Genomic DNA, 24,228 nt, shown 5'->3' on the forward strand with positions numbered 1-24,228 from the left:
CGTAGGGGTGGGTGATGACAGTGAACTCTTGTTGATTAGTTCTTCACGTCTTGGTTTTCGTTTCGTGGAGTGCGGCTAGTTGTAGCGAATACGCGTAAGACAAGATCCGTCACTTGTGTAAGTTTTCCCCGGTACTGATGGGGAAACGTGAGGTGGAATCAAAGAGTATATGCTAGAAAAAGATTTAATATAAATTCTGATTAATTTTTCTTCACTGTTGTATGAAGAGGTCAATACATTAGTCAAAGTTCAGTCATAACATTGAGCTCTTACACCCACTCACAAGTATGCGCACCATCTACCATTAGCCCCAACACTACAATACTAAAAACGGACGATTGTCATCTGCTAGCGCTCGTCTTATTGGCTGCCAGTTGAAGCTTGTAAACTGGATCTTGAGCGAAACAAAAAGTTAATTGCCGTCGGACCGAAACCAGCAAGAACTTTTACACAATCGAACTCACCACGTACATGTGCGTATGTACCTACCTTGGCTAATCGGGTAGCAACTTAGTGCCATCAGCTCAAGAGCAATTAACTTTGTAAGTTTATAACCTAGGCCTGGAGTTTTTTTGTCTTTCTTCGTCTTCTTGAGAGTTCCTGGCTCTGCTCAAATGACAGCAAATGACACTTAGCATGTGGGACAACTTTCTACGCAAATTAGTCTCACAACCGACTTAAGAAACAGAAAGCACAGACTGTGAGGCACAATAGGTGCTTCACGACGCATAATTGGAGTAAAAAAAATTACGACAACATAAAGCATCTGCAACAGTTTGTCCTGGCTTTATGAGGGTAAAACCTACAAGTGTATCGTATTAGCCAATTGCGAGCTCAGTTTGAACTTCTCGCGAGCAACTAGGATACTGCCTCAAGGTCAATCCCTAAACCATGTCAACATGCGCCACTCACAACTACTCGCCAGACCCCTGATTTAGGCCCAACTGATTGTAGGATATGCGATGTAATATCGAGGCGCTTGTCATCCCAGCCCTCAATGCAGCACCGCCCGTTGCTAGCATAATCCACACCGAAGTCTCTCAGTCATACGATATTGTGACATACTGTCGCTTGTGGAAAGTATTGACGAATGAGAAACATGGCTCCGTGGCATTTAGGGAAAGACACTGAAAGTACTGGAAGCAATTGGGAGGCCTGGCCAATGAGAGGCACTTGGTATGTCGTTGTTGATGCATAAATCAAAGCGTGTATACAATAGTTTCAACACTCATATACTATGGATTTTAGATTCCTGTTTCCAAGTGGAATTAAGAATAAGTTGATAGGTTTTAAGAATCCAACTCTACTATGTTTTTCACTATACTAGCACTTTCCAACAATTGCAAATTATAAGCATCATCCCAAATTCCACTGCAAGACAGTTCTGGCAGGATTCTGTAGAAAATCTGTTATTCAAAGATTCTAGAGCAATCAGGTCTCACTGTTACTAACAAAGCCACTGTTGCGTTGGACACAGGCAGATATATCACTAGCGACGCCGTCCTCCCTCAATTTGGTCCATTCAAATCTGCAGCATGTCAGGCCAATGTTCCAGACAAAATCATGGTAGGCTTCTTACAAAACTGGGTTCAGTATGAGCCGTAAAGCTAAGTCATGGGGAAAAAAATTTTTAAAAAAAAAAAATAAAAAAGAATTCCGGCGTCCCACAGTCGTGTTTAGTGGGCGTGAATTATTATCGATTCCACACCTTGGCTGTTGACGCTACTAGACTACATGCTCTTATATGTCATGGTATACTAGGCCTACTAGGCCTGCTTTTGCGTATCTAAATGGTTGGCTTTGCCTTTGCATGCCGCATGCTGATAAATATTCATTATTTGGCAGACTATCTGGTAGATGTGAAGCGCTCATTGCATACGTCTTTATTCTAATCTAGTACTCATGCAATGCCAAACTCTGCCATCATTCGAAGGAGACCGTGTATCTCGATATCGAAACTGACATTACCCAGAAATGGACTCTCTCCTACGACGAATATTCTCCACAAATAGGCAGCTTTATATTAACAGAATCTGTTACCATTAAACAATCATCCACCCATCGCACTAAATGTCGGCAAGTATTCTGTCCAATCTGTAACAAGATAAACAGACCCAGGCATCTTTCGAATGCTAGAGATCGAAACGCCAAGTAGTATGAGGCGAGAAGCGCAGTAAAGAAATCCGGTAAAGTACAAAATACCTTGGCTGACTCCGCGAGGAAGCAGTGACTGTCTCGGCCACACGCCAATTCGAGCTGCTTCTTCGATTTTCTTCGTCTCCCTACCACTCAAACAATTGATAAGGCTGTGAAAGTTTCGAACAAACAGCTTGTCGCCGTGCAGTTCAAATCGTCCTGGATCTAAATCTTGAAAGCGGCCTTCCAATGTTAGGAAATATTCAACATCTATAAGCGTGGTATCTTCGGTTTCACGGAAGATGTCCGAATATCTTCTTGGTTCATCTTTAGCAAAGTTATCCTTAGCAGCGGCGTCCTTAACAATGGCGTCTTCTAAATCTTTGATTACAACGCGGACCCAGGGCATGTTGGGAGTGTGCCAAGAATATTCCTGCATTAGCCTTAGGCAATTTCTTGCAAATAGCTCAGGATCCCCTGCGGCCTTCGTAAACTGAGCGAAGGGAATCGCAAGTAGACCAATGACAGGGCTCCCGGCGGAGACGCAAGTAGCTATTTGCCAAAGCAACTTCTCTTCCTCAGTAGGAAACTCAAATTTCCAAGCGATGGCATGGATAGCACCGAAAAGCCCAGAAGCCAGCGCCAGTAGATATACTGCTGGATGGACGTCATTATTGCCCTTATTGATGGGTATATTATCATTCGGAACTCTGGGTGTCTTCTGATATTTTGAGCTGTTGGCTTTCATGTCATCGGTTTGTTTGTTGCTGGTTTGTTTGTTGCTGGTTTGTTTGTTGTCGGTTTGCCTATTCAGCATCAATGCCCAAAAACTATCAAAAGTCTTCTCAGACTGTAGCGTTGAGAACCGAGCGGCGTTTTCAGGCGTATCATGTTTGAACTCAATGGGCCGTCCAATGTTTTGGGGCTTGTAAAAATATGTGCAGTAGATCAGCACGCCGCAGATGGCAAATGAGAGTGTAACTGTTTCAAGCTGGGAAAAGTCTATCCCTTGGATATGTCGCGTAACGACGGAAAGGATTAGTTGCGAGATCTGAAGAGCAGCAAAGGCCTTGGCCAACCAATCCTGCTTGCTTTTGTCCTTGATATCTTCCTCTGCTACCTCCGGGTTTGCGTGTGAGAGGTCCTCCATCTTGGCCAGCTGTTGAGCAGTAATCAGATGTCGTTTCCCTTCTGCGGTATACGTAAGACCGCCCATGTTGGCAAAATAGCAGTGAACCAAAGTCCACTTTCTCTTTCTTGATTCATCTGAGCCATCTTGATTCTGCGTATTTGTGACATTTTGGCTTTCTGGATCTTTGTCTTTTGAGTCCAAGTTGCCTCGGCGAGACGGTAACCATGAAAATGATGGCATTTGAGACCACCAGGGCCACTCGATACATGCAGACTTTTGCCCCTCGCCCATGCTTCGGAGGGCTGTCCACGCCATGTGAAACTCGAACATGGCGTGAATTAAGACCAACTCGGGGAATAAAACAGTGATTATCATCCACTTCATCTTCCTCTTGTTTTTCACCCACCCACTATCGTCTGTAGCCGGAATATTGAGATGTTGAATGCTCCATGTGCAGGCGATTATAGTCGACAAGCAGGTGCTCACGATGTTCCAGGTGCCCCGGTAGCAGCTCCCAGACTGCCAACCAACCTCCTCATCACCTGAAATCGGATGTACGGTGCAATTTCGGGCAGCTGCAAGCATAGGCAGAGAAGCTATTAGCCATAATACACGCTTGGCCATTGGACTAGAGGCTCCAATAATTTTCTGTAGAATCTTGGGATAATGATTGTTGGTTGTAGAGGGTATAGAAGTATGTGTTTTATTGCTTAACTGGCGACTTGCTTTTTAATGAGAAGAAAATACAGTTGCAAGGCTGGCGCTTAGTTCTGCAATCTCACTGGTTGTGTTACCCTGATAGCCCTGCAATTGCTCCGCGGCATTAATTAGTAGGTTGAGGCTATTGGGCAGAGATTCCTGATGCTGCTTTGCAGCGCTAATTGATAGGTCGAAATCGTTCGGCAGAAAGATGTGTTTTTGGTGCAGCTCCTCCTGGAAATGCCAAATGCAACTTAGATCCCGCCACTTTCAACATCTTTATTATACTTATTTACTGCAACTCAATCACTTATTTCAACCAAGCAGCACAAAAGACGGAAAATCAACCCCAATGGCTGAGTCGGCTCCAACCGTTACGCCAAGCAAGCAGAGCAAGCCGCGCATACCATCCACTTTCACAGGATCGATGATGACTAGTGGACGGTTAGAGGAGGCTGGGCTGATCCGAGCGGCGATGAGAGGCGACATTCAAGAAATTGAACGCCTTTTATCGATGGATCGCCCTTTACGACGTCGGTCGACTTTACTCAGCATTTCGGCCAAAAGGGTCCCTATAGATATACATGTTCAGGATACGATGGGAAGAACTGCGTTGCATTGGCTAGCAAGCCAAGGCCATGAAGATTGTGTAGACATAATCATGAAGCATCTGGGGACCACCGCTCTTGTGTCCAACAAAGACGGGCGGACACCCCTTCATGAGGCGGTCATGAAGGGCCATATAAATATTGTGAAAAAGTTCTTCACGTACGACATTTTCCTCGACCGCAAAAACATTGACAAAGAAGATAATCAAAACCGAACAGCTCTGCACTGGGCGGCTCTGGGAGGTTATAATACGATACTGGACGTCCTCATCAAAAACGGTGCTGATGTTGAAAAAATATCTAGAGATGGAAAAACTGCGCTGCATCTAGCTATTAATGCAGACAACGACACAATGAAGCAGAAGCTGCTACGTGCTTGGATCGGGCAAGGTGGTGACGAGGGCTTGATTCGAGCACTTCTTGACGATGATAAAATTCAAGTTGACACGAAGGTTGATGATGGACAGCCACTGCTATTTGTTGCATCCGAAGAAGGACATGCCGACATTGTTAAGCTGCTGGTTGAGAAAGGAGCTGATATTGAGGCAAGGGATGAAAATGGACAGACGCCGTTATCCCGGGCAGCTGGAGGGGGGGCATGAGGGTGTTGTTAAGCTGCTGGTTGAGAAAGGAGCTGATATTGAGGCAAGGGATAAAAAGGGCCAGACGCCGCTATCCCGGGCGGCTGAGATAGGGCATGAGAATATTGTCAAGCTGCTGGTTGAGAAAGGAGCTGATATTAAGACAAAAGATAAAGATGGTCAAACGCCGCTGTACTGGGCAGCTGGAAGGGGGCATGAGGATGTTGTTAAGCTGCTGGTTGAGAAAGGAGCTGATATTGAGGCAAAGGTTATAATTTATGACCAGACGCCGCTATCCTGGGCGGCTGAAAGTGGGCATAAGAATGTTGTTAAGCTGCTGGTTGAGAAAGGAGCTGATATTAACGCAAGGGATAAAAAGGGCCAGACGCCGCTGTCACTCGCTACTGAAAGAGAATATTGTCAAGCTGTTGCATCACAAATCTGAATAGCTACGAGACTTTAATCTATCTTGGAAATGGACTCTGAGTTCAATATAGTAGGTACTAGTATAATTCTCTGAATCAAATCACACACCTCAGGGCCACAGGCGCTGAGAGAAACCCAGCAGATTAAACTGCTCTCAAGAGCAACTTGTTCATTGAATTCATTATACCTACTACAGAACAGCTGGGACTGTAAGAGCAGCCAGCCTCCGATTCAACTCGGCCATCATGTTCGAATCTATACGCCGCTTCGACGCTTGACTTAGCACCATGTCGAGCGAATAGTCTCTGGCCTCCTGCAGCCGTGGATGGCTCAGCAACTCCGGGACTACCGCCTCCAGCACATCCCTTGCCGGCTGATAATCGAGTAGCTCGCCGACTGAGGTCTCGCTGGTGGAAAACCTCGTCGTTGCCCGGTCCCTTTCAGCTAGAGCCCGGAATTCCGGCGACGAGAGCTCGTCTCCTTTGCGGAGGATTGTAGCATATATCGGGGGCCGCCGTGAGGTGAATGAGTTTACATTAACAGAACGTTGGAGCTTGGCTATGCTCCGGTCAGGCTGGGAAAAGGTAATGAGGATGGTGTCGCGGAAAGCCGTCTCGGGGAGCTGCAGCACCACTTCGAGACATTCCATCGTGGCGCCCATCCAGCGTCCCCGAGCCACTGACCGTAGTTGTGGCCAGGTGTATCCATGATGTAGGCTGGCAACTTGGGAAGTGGTGTATGACTCGAGCCAAGTGTCCATTGAGAAGCTGACGTGGTGGGCACCGGCGCGGTTATCAATGCGGAGGACACATTGTTGAGGAGCAGAGGACAGGTCCAGCGCAAAGGCAAGCACGCCGTCCTCGTTGGGTGCCGCAACGTATCGTTCCCTTGAAACGGCCTGGATCATCTCCTGAGAGGGGGTCTTTGCAGCCAAAGGCAGCTCTGCAACAACCCGCAAGCCGGCCAGACGCGAGGAGAGATGATCCAACGGCTGGGAACCAACAGCATCCTTGTTCCTGCTTGCTAGCAGCCCAGGGCAATGTTTGTCAATCAACTCTTCCAGCGCGGCAGCCCTCCTGCTGACTGCAGCCGTCACCGCCAGCACAGCATCCAAGTCCGGCCACACAATGCAGAGCTGGCCAAACATGCCCCTGGCTTTGTAGCTACCATCCTCACAAATCCACCACTGATATCCATACAGGTTTCCCCTCTGCGCCTTTGTTGCCTCCTGCACCCACTTCTCCGGCAAGATTCGTTTCCCCTTCCACATCCCCTTTTGCAGATGCAGCACCCCCAACTTGAGCAAATCCACCGTCAGGCACGAAAGGCCATTCCCACCCGGATTGATACCCTCGGGGCCCATGTCCCAGTGCGCAAGACGGATGCCCAGCTGACGGAAAAAGCGCGGCTCGAGGTAGTCTGCAACCGAGAGACCGGTGGTGCGGGTGACAATGGCGGAGAGCATGAAGGAAGTGGCGCTCGAGTAGGCGAAGAAGGTTCCCGGGCGGTGGACGACGGGCGTGGAGATGAACTTGTCGATCCAGCTGGATTCGATGCTACGCCACGACCCGCCACTCTCGCCGTGATCGTGGCCGGATGTCTGGGTGAGAAGGTCCTCGACTGTCATCTGGTCGAGGAAGGACGGCAGGGATGGCGAGTCCCCATCAACAGCATCGCCATCGCCAGTGGCCGGGGGCATCCTCTCCGGAAACACCGAGACCACCGTGGTATCAAGGCCAAAATACCCTTCTTCAATCGCAAGGCCTACCGCCACAGCCAGGAAGCTCTTTGTTGCCGAGTGCATCACGTGCGGCAGATTGCGCTGGTAGGGCCACCACCAGCCCTCAGCAATGACGGCGTTGCTGGCGTACAGCATGAAGCTGTGCAGCTCAACGCCAGAGGCAGCAGCGTCGTCGACGAAGCCGAGTATGGCAGAGGAGGAGTAGCCCAGGCTCTCGGGTGAGGCGCGAGTAAATCCATCGTCTTGGAGCTCAGAGGCGGCCATGGTGAGTAATGGAGGCTAATGTGCCAAGGTGTTTATGCAAAGACTGAAGACTACGAGATGGTCTCGAGGCAAGTGGCAGCTTCAAAACGGATTCCTACGACCACTTACACTTCTTTCGACGCCGTGTTCGATTCGATCAGCGACTATAAATTGCCGTCTCGCGTTGTCCTAATGGTAGACGCGGGCGATATTGGCAAACACCGGAGCCGCAAAAGCGCTTTTGTGAAGCAGCACAGTAGCCTTGGCTCACCTTGCTGTGCAAAGTACGCAGCTCAATCCATCTCTTTGTTGTAGGTAGTAGCGTAAGATTGCTGGGCCATCGCATAAAACTTCAGCCTGGTTCCCTTGTCGGTGTTGACTCTCTGCCTCGCTCAGCCCAGGCGCAAAAGACATGCGAAAGTCGGCTCACCTGGGAAACCTCGTCAGCTAGTCTCCGAAAAGCGCTTAAGATGTGCGAAAGTCGGCTCACCTAGGGAATTTCCAGGAACCTCGACAGCTGGCAGTCTCCGAAAAGCGCTTAAGTTGTCCAAGCCAGTACACTTCTGCACCTAACGAACTTGGCATCGAATGCCAAGCAGCTGGAACTCTGGTAGTTGTCATCAACGTGTGGCGAACAACAATTACCATGTTAACCACTTACTAAAAACCCCCCCTGGCGCGCAGAGGTAAGATGGTAGTTAGCTCTGATCGAGCGTATCGCCCCTTGTTTAGTCCAATGCGGGGATTTAGACTAAGCCACGGTCGTATAATGTACAACGAACAATCAAACAATCAACATCTACCTCGACGAGCAAGTCCACAGCTACGGTCTTGGCCACGACAATGTGAACAAGATAAGAACCATGGCTCCCACCAGATTCAACGATCCAGTACACATATTATCTACAATAGACTAGAAATTTTCTTGTCAATCATAGGATATTTATACATCTTTCGTTGTCCAATCATCCAATCTCGTGATGCAGCCCTGCAGTACCAGCAGTCTGCCATCTCCAGCAGGTTCTGTCACTGTCGTCAGAATCCACGACGGCAAGTCTCAACATGTGGATTACCTCGAGATGACCACCACGGCTCACACATTGCCTGTCTCGGCAGCCAATGGCCCGAAAATATCCCTGTTCACTGCTGTACGACAGAACCCGCGTTTGTCGTTGCTGAGCCTTTGGCTGATGCTCATCTTCCTGCTCTATGGGTATGAGCTCGTGTTCCTGGGGTCTATTGCTAGTCTGCCGGGGTTTCAGTGAGTCTATTCTCAACTTGATCATACTGAAGTCATTGCTGACTTGATGTCCATAGAGCCGTCTTTGGTGTCCCCCAGAAGACCTCCGCAACCGGCTTCATCATTCCCACCTCTTGGCTCTCCATTTGGTCGGTCTCCGGCCCCCTGGGTAACATGATCGGTGCCTTCTTTAGCGGTTGGTCGCAGGAGAAAATCGGCCGTCGTCCCATCCTCGGCCTCTCTGGCATCATCCAAGCTGCTACCGTTGCCATATGCTACCTCGCTGATCAGGCTCCTAGCGACTACGGTCGCCGCAGCCTCTACTTTGTTGGCAAGTTTACGCAAGGCATCGCTGTGGGATCCATCCTCTGCGTCGCCCAAACGTATGTGTCCGAGGTTCTTCCGCCTCTACTGCGTGGGCCGACGCTGGCTTGGCCGTCCATCTTTACGGTCCTCGGGGAGATTATCGGCGCCGTCATCATCCGGTCGCGCGTGGATGTCGCCGGTCCCGAGTCGTACCGGGTACCCATCGCCGGACAGTGGGCCTTTTCCGCCATCCCCGTACTATTGGTGATATTCCTACCCGAGAGCCCTGCCTGGCTTCTCCGCAAGGGCAAGGAAGACGCTGCCGTCAAGGCCTCTCGCAAGCTTCAGGGCTCCCGCGCGCAAGCCAGCTCCGGGGACCAAGTGATGGGCTACCTTCGCGAGGCCCTTGCTCTCGAGACCGCCGAGAGCGCAAGCCGTCTCGAGCATTCGTATCTGGACTGCTTTCGTCCCGCGCACGGCAATCTCCGTCGCACAGCCATCGTCATCTTCACAAACTTCATCCCGCAGCTGTTTGGGCTGGCGTTCCTTGGCCACTTGACGTATGTGCTGGAGGTGACGGGCATGCCGGCCTCTACAGCGTCATCGTGGTTTACTGGAGGAGCTGTGCTGAGCCTGGTGACAAATCTGGTTGCCCTGTGGCTGCTGACCAAGGTGGAAAGGCGATTGATGCTGCTGTCGACGCTGGGGTTCATATGGCTCATGTGGTTGATGGCGGGCATTGCCGGTGTCTTCCACGGCGTCGCGTCCAGTTGGTATGAACCCCAAAACAACGTTCCTCTTCTTCTGAGTTCTTAACAAGTTTGGTCTGATACGCTAACATGGCAACAGGGTTCTGGCTGCCGCAGCAATGCTCGTCAATGCCGCTGCTTCCCTAGGCGCGTGGCCCGTCTCCAACATTGTCGCTGCCGAAGTCTCCAGCTTAAGCCTCCGTGCCCAGACCCAGGGCATCAGCGTCTTTGCACATTCTGCCGTCACCGTCATCTTTTCTTCCGTTTTGCCCTATCTGTACAACTCGACCGCCGCCAATCTCGGCGGCAAGATCGGTTTCATCTATGTCGGCTTCATTACCATTGGCATTGTGGTATCCTGGTGGATTATACCGGATATGAAGGATCGCACGCCGGCCGAGATTGATGAGATGTTTGAGATTGGGCTGCCGGCGAGAAAGTTCAAGCAATATTCCTCTCCTAGTGTGGATGAAAAATCGGCACGCGTGAGTGGGATTGAGTGTGTGCCAAGTCAATAGTTCATACAAGTTTAGGACAGAAAGGGAGCCAAGGCTCTTTATAGTGAATGACCAGCGGCGACGTCGCACGGGCCAATTGGCATTAAAAGCAGCGGGTGGAGAAAATGCCAGCGCTATCCCCTAACAAGGGTGCTGCAATGATTGCACATGAGCAGCTCGTTAAGCCATTTCCTACTATATGGACCTAGGGCTGTGTCTATTGCTCGGTTGTGCGATGTGTACCAAGTACGATCACATTTTATCTTAAGTTGTATTTATTATTATTAATCATAAGTCGAAGGGGAGCTTTCGATTTACATCCTTTTAATCTCCCATAGCATTGACGCTATAAAATAGAAATTTAGCTAAAACAGAGGAGAATTGGTAACCTGTAATGTAAGCAGATTTCTTTACCATGTGATGACACAACCCGCCCAATAATGCTATTGTAGAAAAAGATTCGAAGAGAGTACTGAGAATAACCAGATACTTGTTTTAATTTTCACCGTAGCATTTAGCAATGAAAGCTCTATATAGTGCTCGAACATACTATTAGTAGTACTCTATAGATTTTTTTTTCCGCATCAACGTCGCTGGGAAGTGATATAAGCACTATGGAAACCTCGGTTCAACGAGAAAGCATTATTTCCTTCACACGTTGGCAAGTCACCAGTAACCCTATAAATTCGGCTTCTTCAGTCTCCAAATGAATAACTCAATGCTGATATCGTAGTAGCATAAAATTTCACACAGATAGATAGCAGCACTATGCACCAACCAACATGATATATCCACATTCAAGACTCGATGATATATTCCACCTCCGGGCATAATGCTGCCTATGCTTTTCTCTATTGTGAATGTCACGACTTGAGAATCTTCAAGGCATTGGATAGCTCATTAAGCTTCTTCACGAGTGCCGAACGATGCGTCAGGCAGATTCAGCCTCACGAACGATCCGCTCGAGCTACCCAGTTTTCAAGCTGATGACCCCTCCGGCGATATCATTCACCATTAATTTCTCGAGCAGCGCCCGCAGACTATCCATCATCAGCCCAACCGAAGTCTTTTTAGAAATGCTGTCTGGGGGTCTCCTATCCACTGTTTTAGCCACCTTTGGCTTCAGTAGTCCAAGATCCTCAAAATGCCGTGAATGCGCAGTCTCCCGAAAATCAGCACTGAGAACATCGGTGATATTCACCAAATGGATAATAAAACCAAATTCGTCTTGTTTAACAACCAGATCTGCTTTATAATGAGCCTCCAACGCCTCTCCAACACGCTTCTGAAGATTCCCAGCGACTTGACTGAGGAAAATGCGTTGCTCCCGCTCGTGCTGACGAGGTGGTCCAAAACTGTCCAGTTCTCTCTTGCACTCTTTGCTTTATTCGTTGATATCCTTGATCAACTTGGGAAATTCGCGTTGCGTGATATGGACCAACGGCGACTTAAGCTAATCTTTGAGAGCCGCAATACCTGCCTGATACTTAGGAAGATCAATCCATTCCTGTTTTCGCAATTCTCGGTCAAGCTCAGACTGCTGTTGAAAGCCGCCATCTGCTTCACGGTTTCGAACATGCAAGTAGCCAAGCGAAAGCGGGCTTTTGTTGCCTAGGACAAGGTTACGGACAGCAGCCTGAGCACTGGGTTCAAGTACTAAATCAGCCTTTGTGAGTACACAGAGGACACGCTCGCCGATCTTGTCATAGTCTTCTGCAAGCGTCAATATCCCCTGCGTAGCAATGTTAACGTTGCTCGGCAGCACTGCCAATACAACTGTGTGGCAATTCCATGTCGGAGTTTGTGGTCGTCCCTTGTATAGCGGTGCGGAAGATGCCTGTGACCTCAAGGATGGTGAGGTAATCTTCTTGAGGCCCGCCCATCTCCATCTTGAGAACGTCTTCACTGAACGCCGTGCCGTTTTCTGTCGATGGGTCTGTCCGTATGCCCATTTTTTTCATCAACCTAGTTCTGTTAAGCTATCATATTCTAATGCAGTGTTCCAAGTCTGACTAGCCTTCGATATGTGATGGATGGCAGCCATGATCCGAGATCGTTTTTGAATATTCCATTGGCATCTGTCTGTTGTATACGAATCGGTTTGTCGAGAGATCTCTATGCAGCACAGAGACTGGCCGTGATCCAATCCAGGAACCAAGTAAATCTACGAGTCTTATGAAACAAGATCCTCATGGTATCAATACGGAGGCATCTAGTGGCAGCAATAGATATATACGTAATAAACTTGCAGCTATTTTGACTAAAATCCAACACCCAAGCGCCATAACACGTTGTGCAAAATGCCTCCTCCCCAGACATTAAAAAACAAGGATATCCTTGGACTGCCCTATAATATCGCCCTTTAGTTATTACCAATCTCCTCTTCCTGGTCCTCCCACTCGCCATCCTCCTCCTTCTGCTCATTGACCTTGAACTCGGCATCGCCAGCCAAGCCCTCGCTGTCAAGCTCATCCACGTCCATATCGCTGTAGTAATCATAATCGTCCTCGTCATCATCCTCATCGTCGTCTGCCTTTCCTCCCTTGTTTGCTGCCTTCTGGGCTGCCTTTGCCGCCTTCTTCTTGTCCACGTTGGCCTTTTGCTCGCGTCGTCGTGCTTCCTTCTCCTGTGTCCGCTTCTCCCATCGCTTCTCGAGCTCCTTGATTTCCGTAGCCGACTTGTTAATATACTCGTGCCACATGACCTTGCCTGAGCACATGCCCTCCTCGACCTTGGTCAGGCGCAGTCTCATGCGAGGTCCCAGCTCGACAAGCTTCACCACGTGTCGTTCCACGTTTCCTTCTTCGAGTTCTTCATCCTGGCCGTTCTCCGCGGCAGCGGCACGAGCCTTGGCAGACAAAACTTTTCGTGAAGCGGTCTCTTGAACTTCGACTTCGGCATCGGTATCGGCTTCGCTGCCACTCGTCGCGTCAGAGACATATCCATCGCCGCTTTCGCCGCCAATCATGTAGTCTGCGATATCTTCTAGCTTTCCCAGGTTGGGCATTTGGCTTCGTCGGCTGGTCTTGGTGCCAAGGAACTGTTCAGCGGCATTGATGCGGCGCAGCTGTTTTGAAACGCCCGATCGTTTGGTGGTGATGGCGTAGTGTCTAAAGTTGATGATGAAGGTGCCGTCGTCCTCCTTGGACTGCTCTCGGTTCAGGAGCAGCACTCTGCGAATCGACTTGATTGGTGTAGCTTGGGGGTTGATCGGGGGAAACATGGATGAGAAGACGGTGGTGGCTAATGATTCGAGATGCTTGGGGACCTTTGATTTAGAAGTGGCGTCAGGTCGAGAGAATCCGTTCATGACCAGCTGATATTCGTTAGTTTAGGCTCGTCTTCGTTGTGCATGCAGCATTCTTACCAGAGGAGCAGAGAGAAATTCCTTCCCCATGCCCTTGGGATGTCGCTGAATCTTCTGGATATCTTTGCAGAGAGAGTACTTCTCAACTCGAAAGTTCAATGTCGGCCCTCGAGGCGCCAGAGCAACTCTCATGTTTGTATTTCCTCCTTCTGATCGCGAAAAGAGCATCAGATGCGTCACTCCCAATGGACCGCACATGACCACATAGTCCTTCAATCGGTTGTTCCTTCGCTCCTTTAGCCGACTAGCAGTTCCGGGCTCCATGACTTTTCGAACATCCGACGCAAGCTGGCTGATGCTTGAACCGACCTCTCCAGCGCCTATTCTGATGACCATGCTCTTGGGATCGCGGGCAGAGGCATGTCCGGCCGAGTTAGGCTGGGGGTTGCTGGCCCCCATGTGGGTTCGCTTCTTGACTCTTCGTTTCGCCATGGCTTAGTTGATTCTGTAGCTGATCCAAAAAATCAGCAGTTGAGATGTGATGTCCAATGGAGTTATACGCCTCTTCCAGCAGAGGAAGAAAAAAAAGTTCAGTATGCTTGGCGATAAGAGCTTATCGCTGCTGAAGCTGCCCCACCAAAACTTTTTAGACACTCGCTTAAGCGCATCAAAGATTGTTCCGAGTTTGGCGGGCACTAACACAATTTCTTAGCTCTCGCACCAAAAAAATGTAGCAATAAAATCCGTTCGTGATAGCGCCATTACGAGCTTTCACCTGTCGACCCAACTCGATATCTACATATTTTCTTCTCGCACCCCTGCAAGGCCTCCACTTCTTATGCATATCGAACATTTTCGACAGGGATTGATCTTGCTGCGTCCTGATTTGCTGCTGCAGAAGCCGAGCCCAGAAAAAAGTTGCTGGAGGCGCTTCATCTTTTCTGTTCCTGTTCCTGTTCCTGTTCACAAAGCAAGACTTCGCAGCACACGATGAACGGCTCAAAAAGACAGAAAGTGGCCAACGGTGCGCCTGCTCGACGTGAACCGGCAGAGGCCACTGCTTCTCAAACATCTCCCGATCCCCACACCGAAGAGGAATCCGTGACTCTCGATGTTGCGTCTACGGCGGATGCTGCAGAGGCAGAAGAGCCCAAGACGTTTAAAGAATTGGTATGTATAAGGCGAGATGGATGCACCAATTGCGCCAACCACGATTAGTATCATAACTAGGCTCACAAATTTCGTAGGGCATTGTAGATTCGTTATGCGAAGCCTGCGAGTCTCTCAACTACAAAACCCCCACGTCCATCCAAGCGAGATCCATCCCCGTCGCCCTCCAGGGCCGCGACGTCATTGGCCTCGCCGAAACTGGTAGCGGAAAGACCGCTGCTTTCGCTCTGCCAATATTACAGGCGCTTCTTGAGAAGCCTCAGCCCTTTTTTGGCCTCGTCCTTGCGCCGACCCGAGAACTTGCAGCTCAGATCGGACAATCCTTCGAAGCTCTGGGAGCCCTCATCTCGCTGCGATGTGCCGTCATTGTCGGAGGTCTGGACATGGTTCCCCAGGCCATCGCGCTTGGAAAGAAGCCTCATATCATTGTTGCGACGCCCGGAAGACTAGTAGACCACCTAGAAAAGACAAAGGGTTTCTCTCTGCGATCCCTCAAGTACCTGGTCATGGACGAGGCCGATCGACTGTTGGACATGGACTTTGGACCCAGTATCGACAAGATTCTCAAGTTTATCCCCCGTGAGCGCCGCACCTACCTCTTCTCAGCCACCATGAGCTCCAAGGTCGAGAGTCTCCAGAGAGCTAGTTTGCGAGATCCCGCCCGCGTCAGCGTCAGCTCAAACAAGTACCAAACTGTCTCGACTCTGCTCCAGCACTACGTTTTTATACCTCACAAGCGGAAAGACACATATCTCATTTACCTTGTCAACGAGTTTGCCGGAAAATCCATCATCATCTTCACTCGCACAGTCTTCGAGGCGCAGCGAGTAGCTATCCTACTACGAACACTTGGCTTTGGCGCCATCCCGCTCCACGGACAACTCTCGCAATCCGCTCGTCTTGGCGCTCTGAACAAATTCAAGGGCGGATCTCGCGAGATCCTCGTAGCCACCGATGTCGCTGCCCGTGGTTTGGATATCCCCGCCGTCGATGTCGTGCTCAACCATGACCTACCCCAAGACTCAAAGACCTATATCCATCGTGTTGGCCGAACAGCTCGTGCCGGTAAATCTGGTATCGCCATCAGCATTGCCACGCAGTACGACCTTGAGATTTACCAGCGCATTGAGGCGGCGCTGGGCAAGGAACTGGATCAATACCCAACCGAGAGGGAGGAAGTCATGGCTTTCCAGAGCAGAGTTGACGAGGCTCTGAGAACAGTTCGAGGAGAGATGAAGGCTTTCTTGGAGAACAAGGGCAAGGGTAAAGGCAAGGACAGGGGCAAAACTGCCGGCCCCAAGAGGAGAAGAGATAACATGGATCAGGAGGAGGGCTAATTGAAAAGTATTGATGGAAAAAAAAAGAAGAAACAGAATTGGCGTAATAAAAAGAGGGAATAAAAAGAGGTGTTTGGGTGTTATGTACCTCGTTTCTGTCGAATTTTGGGAACAGATATCTTGCTATTTATTCTCTTGATACCTGATAAATTTGCTTTCATATCCAAAAGTCTAGGATGAAACCGTGATCCCGTTGAATACAGCACAGTATCATTATGTTGTGTTGAGACTATACAAGGCATGTGTCACAAAACAAATTTTACCTCTGATTTGGCTGTCTCTAGAGTATCGACCAAAGATGTCATGTGTCTTTAGAGCTACAGTTACAATCGAGTATGCCGGCACAAGACTAGACCAGCCCTCCATCAACTATCTCATTGCTGGTCCATATCCTCATTGCATAATTCATCAGCATACTCATTCTTTTCCCTCGGAATCCAGACATAGTTCACGTCTCCCTCGCGTTTCAGTCGGTCACCAAGATCGAAAGCCTCCTCAATAAGATCTCGGTTAGCAACCTCATAGCCCGCGGCATTGGTCCATCCGTTTCGGAGCCACTTCTTTATCCAAGTGGTCATACAATTAACCGCATATTTGGAATCCGAATAGATCGTGATATCTAGATACGGATCCGAGTCCAGCTCGTGGTACCTTTCCAGGGCCTGCTCCAGCGCGATGATGATGCCAGTGAGTTCGGCCCGCTGGTTTGTAGGTGCAGGATACGAGGGCAAGGATCGTGTCCACGCCTCAACGTAATTGCCATTTCGGTTTTTGAAAGCGGCGGCAGCGGCGCCGATTGCCCACGACCGTCCGTTGCCTCTACAGCCCCCGTCGGTATAGATTTCCATGGTGTACACCATACTGCCGAGCGTTGAAGAGGATGCGATGTCTAATGATTCAGTGCTGCAAGTGATTGAGAGGTCAGACGACTAAGGTGCCGCAGCATGCATCTTCTACGGGGCCTACCTCAGAAAGCTCAAGTCCCAGACAGGATGAGTTGATTTTCGCTAATGTGGCTGCATGTATCAGGGCCGCCTTGCGCTGTTGATATTGCCAAGATGCGGAGGTGGTTGTATTGCAACAATTCAAGGAGGCTATCGAAAAGAGAAAAGGCACATTTAATACTCTGGCCAGGAGCAAACGGATCGTTGCATTGAGATTCTAGCCAAATATACTTGTATACTTCACGACTTGAAATGGCTAAGGAGTGGGGCACAATCTAACCAACACCAATGTCTCAAGTGCAGCCAACGCTCATTCACTCCTTGTGTATTCACATACGACACCCAGCTGCGCCGATGAAACTCAATGTATCATTTCCAAACCCTACTCCCAATAAAACAAAATACAAAAAGTCAAAAAGATGCTTCCTGAGCCACGCCCACCTCCAACCAACCCAATCCAATCCATAACAAATACCTAGAAGCCCTTTTCCTTCTTCAAAAAGCTCCATTATTTAACAGAAGCCCTTACAATAGGCAATAAATCTCGTAGTCAGTCCTGCCTATGTCCCCATATCTACAGATTCATCCTCATTCTCCCCCGGAGTATTTGGCTCCGCCATCTCAGTATCATCGTCATGTCCCTCTTCCTCTTCATCGCCTTCTTCCCCTTCCCCTTCCTCTTCGCCGTCGCCATGGATATCTTTGCTCTCGTCGCCCTCGTGCTCTTCCTCACCATCTTCAGCTTCTTCGGCTTCATCTTCGCCATGCTCTTCGTCGTCCTCGTCCTCGTCCTCTTCCTCATCACCTTCGCTTTCGCTATCAGCGTCTTCGCCGCTAGTTTCGCCACTTTGGATGGTTCGGCCTAGGTGTGGGAACATTAGACCTGGCGGGACGTCTTCTTCGTAATCATCTGGAACGTCGCTGAGGTCGCTTTCGTCGGCGGAATCGACAAGACTTGGCGCCTCATCTGCCTCTTCTACCTCTTCCGCCTCTTCTGCCTCTTCCGCCTCTTCTGCCTCATCACCCTCCTCGCCTTCCTCGCCCTCCTCGCCCTCCTCGCCCTCTTCACCCTCTTCACCCTCTTCGCCTTCTTCACTCTCAAGCTCTTCTTTGTCCTCAATCTTGGAGTCATCGTGACGCTCAGCAACATGGCCATCCTCCTCGTAATGAGTGTCAGGCATGTCCGTATCTTCCCCTGCCTCTTCTCTCCTGATTTGCGTTTCTGGCCCTTCTTCATCAGTGTCGGCGTCACTAGCGCCCACATTCGGCGTCTGGCTTCCACGCTTGCCGCTCGACATGCTGCCAACTCGACTCCTAGGGTGAGCTGATTTTGGAGCTTCCATGGAGCGAGCAACAGCTTGCTCCGCCTTGCGAAGGACATCCGGCCTTCGAACTCCAACTCTACGAGTCCGTGGCGCCGCTTCCGACTTTTCTCCCTCCAGCGGCGTTGCAGTGCCGGCAAGGCTCTCGTGCGTGCTTGGGGGGTTGAGTATGTTGCTGAGAGAACTGGTTGGCTTGTTGGCATCAGCTTGGGCCGCAGCCTCAGCTTCAAGCTTGGCCGCAATCTCCTTGGCCTGGTTGCGTTCTTCGATGATTTTGCTCGGCTCTTGGCCCGGTAATGTGCCAGCCACATCCACGTAAATCTTGGAATAACAATCATTGATCAAATCGTCAATTCCAGCGGCCTTCATCAAATTGGCGTTCAGCTTCTTTAGCTCAATGGCTTCTTTCATGCAGTTGAACGCTGGCACGTTTGCCTCATCGCGAGCAGCCCACTCTGTGATTCTCTCGCTTATAATTTCGAATTCTTCGGTAGACAGAGACTTGAACGCATCGTCTGTAAGATGTGGAATATTGTGGGCCTCTCTCAGAAGCTTGAGGTACGCGTTGCAGCAAGATTGCCACAAGTCGACAAAGTGGTAGAAATCGGCCCCCTTTTTCCGTAGACGGCGAAGCAACTGCTCCAAGTTTGACTTATCTGACATTATGACAAGTAGTTTTGTCATAAATCGGACGTATTGTTCAGTAAAGACATGGTGACGGCCTGGACGCTCAGCATCGCATTTCCACACATTCATGACCATTGTCTTTGTGAACATATTTTCCTTCAAGATTGCAAAGGCTGCCCGAGCCGCCACTTTGATGTCACTAACTTGCTCCAGGGTGGCCTCGTCAAACAGGATCTTCGCGTGGCGCGCCACAATCCGGTGTTGCCAATTAGACTTATCCTTCTCCTTGAGCTTCACAAGGCTTGGGATGATGTATTCCTCCCAATCTTCGGGCTCTGTAAAAGAAGCAAAGATGTCATCGGGCTTGAACTGCACGCCGAATGGCTGCTCCGATAGCAATTCAGCAGCTTCCTTGGCAGGAAGATCGCCTCGCATGACCAGTTTGTGAGCAATCGACACAATCTTGTAATGCGGCTCGAGGATCGGATCGCTGCTTCGAGATTTCCTCGCGTTGTAAGCCACGTTAACCGCATCCTTTAGCGCCTTGAGCAGCGTTGTCATCTCGATTCTGCTGTGCATGTCTTTGCTATCGAGTTCTTCTTCTGGCGTCTGGTACATTTTCCAATAGCACTTGGCCAGCATATAGGGGTTCCTAATCCGTTGTTAGCACCTTTTGAAACAATTAGTCCGCCTCGTTCATTCGATCCTTACTTCCAGTTGCCGGGCTTGCGTTCCATGGCCATTCTGAACATCTTGGCAGCAAACTTCCACACCTTGTACTCAGTCATTTGTTCATGTAAAATCCTTTTAAATGTCCCAGCTCCCATGTTTTGGATAAAGAATCGTTCCTGATCGGAATGCTGAAAGGGCTCCATGGCAAATGGTTCTCGGCTAGAAGCATACAGGCGCATTCCGAACTTATGATAGAGGTCATGCAACGGGTCTTCATCTTTGCCCTCAATCTCTTGGTACCTAGAATGTGACAAGGCAAGCGTATAGCAGTGGATAGCATTTCTCTGGAATTTAACCAGTTCCGCCCGATCTTTGTTCATTTTATCGGCCGTCCACAGCACAGCTTCGTCCAAATCATAGTCGAAGCATTCAGCCAGCCGGAACCACGATTCCCAGCTGTCAGAGCTAAACTGCAGCTGTAGCCTTAGGAAAGTCGCTCCAATTCGAAGATCATCCGTAGCGCCTGGTGTCTGTCGTCGATTCAAGTCAACAGCTTTGAACTTGGTCAATGCTATCATCCCAAGTAAGAAAAACCAGCCGTGCTTGGCCAAGGCAGCTTCTGGTGTGTTTGTCGATACTGCATCTACCGACACCTCTCCAACCAACGCTTGATAGAGTCGGAGGGGATGTATGGGTTTCTTCACAAGTTCGGTAAAGTTGCGTAGGTTGTGAATCATCTGTGGTGTAGACTTCGGCTGGCCGATGGTCTGTTGCATATGTTCAATTGCGGCCTTGAGGTCCGACTTCAAAAGATCCTTCATCGGCATGCGGTTTGCCAGAATCATTACCTTTTCCACGAGCTGCATCGTCTGTCGCTTCTCGAGCTTCTCATGCGGACAGCCGTGGTCCTGAACTTCCCACACTCCCACTCCAAGCTTAAGTCCGTAAAGATCGTAAACCACTTGCCCTAGATAGTCTTCCCAATTCTCAGTGTTTTTATTCTGGAGGAGCTCCATGCGCATGACTTTGAGGAAGATCTTGTTGGACGCTTTGCAGCATTTTCGGAGACCAATAACTTGATGGATGGCGGCTAGGAAATCTGCCAGATCCTTTTCCGGAGCAATGGGGTTTTGTAGAGGTAGGCCCGCCCTGAACATGGTGAATTGAAGACACCAAGTACGTACTTGCATTTCTCGTAATTTGGTGACGAGAGACTGGAAGGTGGAATTTGAAGACGGCGCTGTCTTGAGTCCTATCTTTATCTCATCCTCACATAAGAATGCAACGTGGAGGATGGAATTCACTTTCGCAATAGCACTGCAGCTTGACTTGAGATGATCGTCGTCAATAATGTCAAATACCGAACTGTCGTTCAAGGCCAGTGTTAATGCTTGAATCAGCAACTCGTCAAGAGACTTTAGAGTCCGCATGTAAAGAAGCAGGCGAGATTCATCCGGTAGCTTAGCATACTTTTCGCTCTCCAAATCTGCCACAATAAGCTCTATGCTCCGAAGGAGGCATGAAAACCTCTTGGTGGTGTATTTTATGGCTTCGTAGGCGTCGCCAAGTCGCGACCAGAGAAATAATCTTAGCTCCGTGCTGCTGCTACGCAAGAATTTCCATAGGTCACGCATGCCTTGAGTGGCACAGTCTGATATGCGTTGCGTGCTTTTTTGTTCCTCTGAGTCAGACGATGGAGAAGCATCAGCATCTGTCGCATCATGGTCCTCTGAGGATACACAGACAGATGAAGGGTTAAGAACAGGCTCCAAGGTTTCAATAACGTGAACGGGGCTTTCCATCCCTTCCTGGAAAAGACTGAGGAAAAAGTCCATAGTAGTAAGCTTCGATATCTCTCGATCTGCAGCAGCTGGAGAAATCATAGGCATAACTACATTGTTTGGTAAGGTCAGCGCGTCAATTTCCTCTTCCGCTAAGAAATCTCGAAGCGATGTCCATAACAGGAGAATATGCTCTCGAACCGGTTTGTCGGAGAGCGATGATACCATGACAGACGCCCATAAAAACCTGACACATAGAGGGTCCGTCGCAGGCCGATTCATTAAGCCCACATAAGCCGATGCTATATCCAACCATCGCTGAAGCCGGTATTTGGTCTCCATACGGGTTGCATAATCAACAGCGCTGCTAGGGTTGGTAATTCGCTCGTAAATATCGATGTAAAGCTCAAATATCATGGGGATTAGAGATTCCAAACTTGCAAGAGCTTCAGGGGAAGGGTTTTCATTCAGTTCCTCCGAAATGCGCCTGTATAAAGAGGAGTCGGCTGTATTCAACATCTGAACCACTGCGGTTTTCATACCGTCCGGCCACTTGAAAGAAACATAACTGAGGCTTATTGTTTTCATCCACTCGAAAACAATGTCGTGGCTCGTCATCTGCTCGTATCTCTCCTCCACTTTTTGGGCAAAATCCCTTAAGCCCTTGGCTTCGTTGAAGGGAACATTTACGGCCTGATCTTGAGATCCAGTTTTGGCATGCTCTAAAAAGGAAGAAAGCCCCAAAGTTGCTTGCTCCTTTTTATTAAGAAATACCATTGCAACATCCTCCTTGAAGTCGGTTATTAGAGCGCGCAAGTCATTAGCTCCAACACGGGTAGATTTGGAAGACAGACGATCTTCTGCGGCACATAGATTCAGAATCTCATCCACATATTCGTAAGTTTCCTTGTCTTCCACGCCAATCGTCTCGAGCATGTTTTTGGTCATGGTGAAAAGGTGTTGGTCAGCCTCTTGAAAGGGGCGAAGCTGATTCGCTATCAGCTTATTTGGATCAGGGGCTTCTTCAGCAGCCTGGGCTGTTTCTACTCTTCGGCGGACTCTCTTGCTTCTCTTTTCAGTCACATTTTCTTCGTCAGCGCCATCTGGTAGCCCTGCAGTTGACTGCGATCGTTTTCTGGCCGCCTGCGTTGCACTCGACTCTTTTTGCGTTGCATCGCTTTTTGCAGTATCATCGGCGACCTCGGATAGCTGACTCTCTTTTGAATCCAGCGGCGGTGTTGCAGACGTCTTCTCTTTGTCATCATTCTCATCAGTAGCTTTTTTGCCATTGTGAGAGACATCATTTTCAGGTTCAATGAAAGCCTCTTCTCGCGATTCTTCCATGTCTGTATCCTGCTTAGCTGTTTCCAAGATCAACCTGCAGATCTCCAAAGCGCCCTTTGTATTTTCAGCACACTTCATGAGTTCAAAACCAAGGTCAGCCCATGACTCAACGGGCTTGTCAGAGGTCTGTAAGTCGCTTGACACAGAAATGATCTCATCGTCGTTATCGGAGAGAAAAGGTTTGCCGTAACTTTGCAGCTCTGGCGGTACCAAGAGTGTCGAAGTGGGATCAGGTAAAAACGGTATCGGATCAACATGTTGTTTCAGGAGAGGTGGCAGTTTTTTCTTCAGCCAAGGTGCCATTGCAGGATGCGACAGTGCCATGTCATCTCCAAGAAGATTCAAGTACATCTTGAGCTGCTCCCCCGCCAAGCTCTCGGCGAGAGAAGGGGGGTTCAACTTCCATGACAGCCGGGTCATCATCCAGCTCTATTGCAGCCTCTAGGCAATATCGCTTGATTCTTCCGCTGTTCATTGCGCCGGCAAACCTCGCCACCTTTCTCCATAGCTCTGGGTCTGAAGGGTCTTGATCCAGCGCCGCAGTCCAGCTATCGAGAACTTTGATTCCCTCGTCGCCGCGATAGTATATTTGGAGCCTCTTACTCCACTCGGGGCTTGTCGCATGTTCGTCTTTTAGTTTGTCCAAGTAGAATTGCCCATGATTCTTGTAGGAGAGGTAAAGCGCAAGAGCCAGGTTAGCAGCCACTCCGTCAGCACCACCTGCGGCCACATCGAGTCCATCAGCAAAGGCTTCGAGTGCCGAAGTTGAGGCCTGTCCATTCGCCTGTAGTTCTGTCCTCTCATAGTCGGTCTTTGCTTCTCGGTACTTGAATATCTCCGACTCGAAAAGTTCGTCGTAGGCTGCACTGGCGGCTTCGCGGGACCGCAGGCCTTGGGCGTGGAGCTTCAGCGCATTCTGAAATCGCTTGAGGGCTTCGTCGACCTACATGAGGCATGAGCACGGGTAAGATGACACTAGGCCATGGCATACTTGACATGTCTAACTTACATGGAGCTCCTTGGTGGTATCGATCTGCTCGTCAATGTTTTCCTCGGGCTCGAGGTTGATGGCCTGGAAGGCGGGCTGCAGCAAAGGGTCAGCTTGGCTTGGATGCCTACAAGGCGGCAATTGAGGACGCACCATGATCGCAAGCGATATACGGGCACTGGCAGAAGCAGCATTCGCAGTGTTGTCAGATACAGGCGGGTGGGTGGTGAGGCTTCATCGGGCCCTCAGCAATGACGTTTGATGCGAACCGCGTCGCGTTGAGTCGATGCAACTGAAGCGATAAGATTGCGGCCAGAGCTACAGTATGTACGTACTTCACTCAAGGCGAGCTGTCGACTCAAGGACCAGCGCTAATAC

At 49.6% G+C, this 24,228-nt stretch overlaps 9 protein-coding genes across 9 annotated transcripts; 3 read left to right on the forward strand and 6 right to left on the reverse strand.

Moving 5' to 3' along the window:
- Window positions 1-1,902: 1,902 nt before the first annotated feature.
- On the reverse strand, window positions 1,903-3,944 carry TrAtP1_000108 (uncharacterized protein). Its single transcript, XM_014091956.2, has one exon. It carries the CDS (start codon window positions 3,890-3,892, stop codon window positions 2,051-2,053), a length of 1,842 nt encoding a protein of 613 aa, XP_013947431.2. The 5' UTR covers window positions 3,893-3,944; the 3' UTR covers window positions 1,903-2,050.
- Window positions 3,945-4,628: 684 nt separating this feature from the next.
- TrAtP1_000109 (uncharacterized protein) lies at window positions 4,629-5,309 on the forward strand (the record flags this gene model as incomplete). The annotated part of the gene is made up of 1 exon (XM_014091955.2): window positions 4,629-5,309. One exon carries the CDS (start codon window positions 4,629-4,631, stop codon window positions 5,175-5,177), a length of 549 nt encoding a protein of 182 aa, XP_013947430.2. The 3' UTR covers window positions 5,178-5,309.
- Window positions 5,310-5,772: 463 nt separating this feature from the next.
- TrAtP1_000110 (uncharacterized protein) lies at window positions 5,773-7,587 on the reverse strand (the record flags this gene model as incomplete). Its single annotated transcript, XM_014091954.2, has 1 exon — window positions 5,773-7,587. The coding sequence occupies one exon, from the start codon at window positions 7,585-7,587 to the stop codon at window positions 5,773-5,775; it is 1,815 nt and encodes a 604-aa protein (XP_013947429.2).
- Window positions 7,588-8,546: 959 nt separating this feature from the next.
- Window positions 8,547-10,379, forward strand: TrAtP1_000111 (uncharacterized protein; the record flags this gene model as incomplete). Its single annotated transcript, XM_014091953.2, has 3 exons — window positions 8,547-8,827; window positions 8,884-9,885; window positions 9,962-10,379. The coding sequence occupies 3 exons, from the start codon at window positions 8,547-8,549 to the stop codon at window positions 10,377-10,379; spliced, it is 1,701 nt and encodes a 566-aa protein (XP_013947428.2).
- A 1,432-nt stretch (window positions 10,380-11,811) lies between these two features.
- TrAtP1_000112 (uncharacterized protein) lies at window positions 11,812-12,310 on the reverse strand (the record flags this gene model as incomplete). The annotated part of the gene is made up of 2 exons (XM_066110449.1): window positions 11,812-12,090; window positions 12,203-12,310. The coding sequence occupies 2 exons, from the start codon at window positions 12,308-12,310 to the stop codon at window positions 11,812-11,814; spliced, it is 387 nt and encodes a 128-aa protein (XP_065966521.1).
- Window positions 12,311-12,575: 265 nt separating this feature from the next.
- Window positions 12,576-14,349, reverse strand: TrAtP1_000113 (uncharacterized protein). The gene is made up of 2 exons (XM_014091951.2): window positions 13,726-14,349; window positions 12,576-13,674 (listed from the first exon to the last, which is right to left on the reverse strand). The coding sequence occupies exons 1-2, from the start codon at window positions 14,155-14,157 to the stop codon at window positions 12,721-12,723; spliced, it is 1,386 nt and encodes a 461-aa protein (XP_013947426.2). The 5' UTR covers window positions 14,158-14,349; the 3' UTR covers window positions 12,576-12,720.
- Window positions 14,350-14,571: 222 nt separating this feature from the next.
- TrAtP1_000114 (uncharacterized protein) lies at window positions 14,572-16,364 on the forward strand. The gene is made up of 2 exons (XM_014091950.2): window positions 14,572-14,835; window positions 14,913-16,364. The coding sequence occupies exons 1-2, from the start codon at window positions 14,656-14,658 to the stop codon at window positions 16,170-16,172; spliced, it is 1,440 nt and encodes a 479-aa protein (XP_013947425.1). The 5' UTR covers window positions 14,572-14,655; the 3' UTR covers window positions 16,173-16,364.
- Window positions 16,365-17,314, reverse strand: TrAtP1_000115 (uncharacterized protein). The gene is made up of 2 exons (XM_014091949.2): window positions 17,139-17,314; window positions 16,365-17,075 (listed from the first exon to the last, which is right to left on the reverse strand). The coding sequence occupies exon 2, from the start codon at window positions 17,030-17,032 to the stop codon at window positions 16,547-16,549; it is 486 nt and encodes a 161-aa protein (XP_013947424.1). The 5' UTR covers window positions 17,033-17,075; window positions 17,139-17,314; the 3' UTR covers window positions 16,365-16,546.
- A 50-nt stretch (window positions 17,315-17,364) lies between these two features.
- TrAtP1_000116 (uncharacterized protein) lies at window positions 17,365-24,155 on the reverse strand. Its single transcript, XM_066110450.1, has 4 exons — window positions 24,004-24,155; window positions 23,872-23,946; window positions 19,777-23,805; window positions 17,365-19,717 (listed from the first exon to the last, which is right to left on the reverse strand). The coding sequence occupies exons 3-4, from the start codon at window positions 23,283-23,285 to the stop codon at window positions 17,677-17,679; spliced, it is 5,550 nt and encodes a 1,849-aa protein (XP_065966522.1). The 5' UTR covers window positions 23,286-23,805; window positions 23,872-23,946; window positions 24,004-24,155; the 3' UTR covers window positions 17,365-17,676.
- Between the last annotated feature and the right edge of the window lie 73 nt (window positions 24,156-24,228).

Source organism: Trichoderma atroviride, chromosome 1 (assembly GCF_020647795.1).
Source record: "Trichoderma atroviride chromosome 1, complete sequence".
NCBI classification, from domain to species: Eukaryota; Fungi; Ascomycota; class Sordariomycetes; order Hypocreales; family Hypocreaceae; genus Trichoderma; species Trichoderma atroviride.

Coding starts and splice junctions, on each gene's coding strand:
- TrAtP1_000116 (XM_066110450.1), bottom strand. CDS start 23,285: ATGATGACCCGGCTGTCATGGAAGTTGAACCCCCCTTCTCTCGCCGAG. Junction 19,718..19,776: donor CGCAAGCCCGGCAACTGGAA/GTAAGGATCGAA, acceptor ACAACGGATTAG/GAACCCCTATATGCTGGCCA.
- TrAtP1_000115 (XM_014091949.2), bottom strand. CDS start 17,032: ATGGTGTACACCATGGAAATCTATACCGACGGGGGCTGTAGAGGCAAC.
- TrAtP1_000108 (XM_014091956.2), bottom strand. CDS start 3,892: ATGGCCAAGCGTGTATTATGGCTAATAGCTTCTCTGCCTATGCTTGCA.
- TrAtP1_000114 (XM_014091950.2), top strand. CDS start 14,656: ATGAACGGCTCAAAAAGACAGAAAGTGGCCAACGGTGCGCCTGCTCGA. Junction 14,836..14,912: donor CCAAGACGTTTAAAGAATTG/GTATGTATAAGG, acceptor CAAATTTCGTAG/GGCATTGTAGATTCGTTATG.
- TrAtP1_000113 (XM_014091951.2), bottom strand. CDS start 14,157: ATGGCGAAACGAAGAGTCAAGAAGCGAACCCACATGGGGGCCAGCAAC. Junction 13,675..13,725: donor AATTTCTCTCTGCTCCTCTG/GTAAGAATGCTG, acceptor AACGAATATCAG/CTGGTCATGAACGGATTCTC.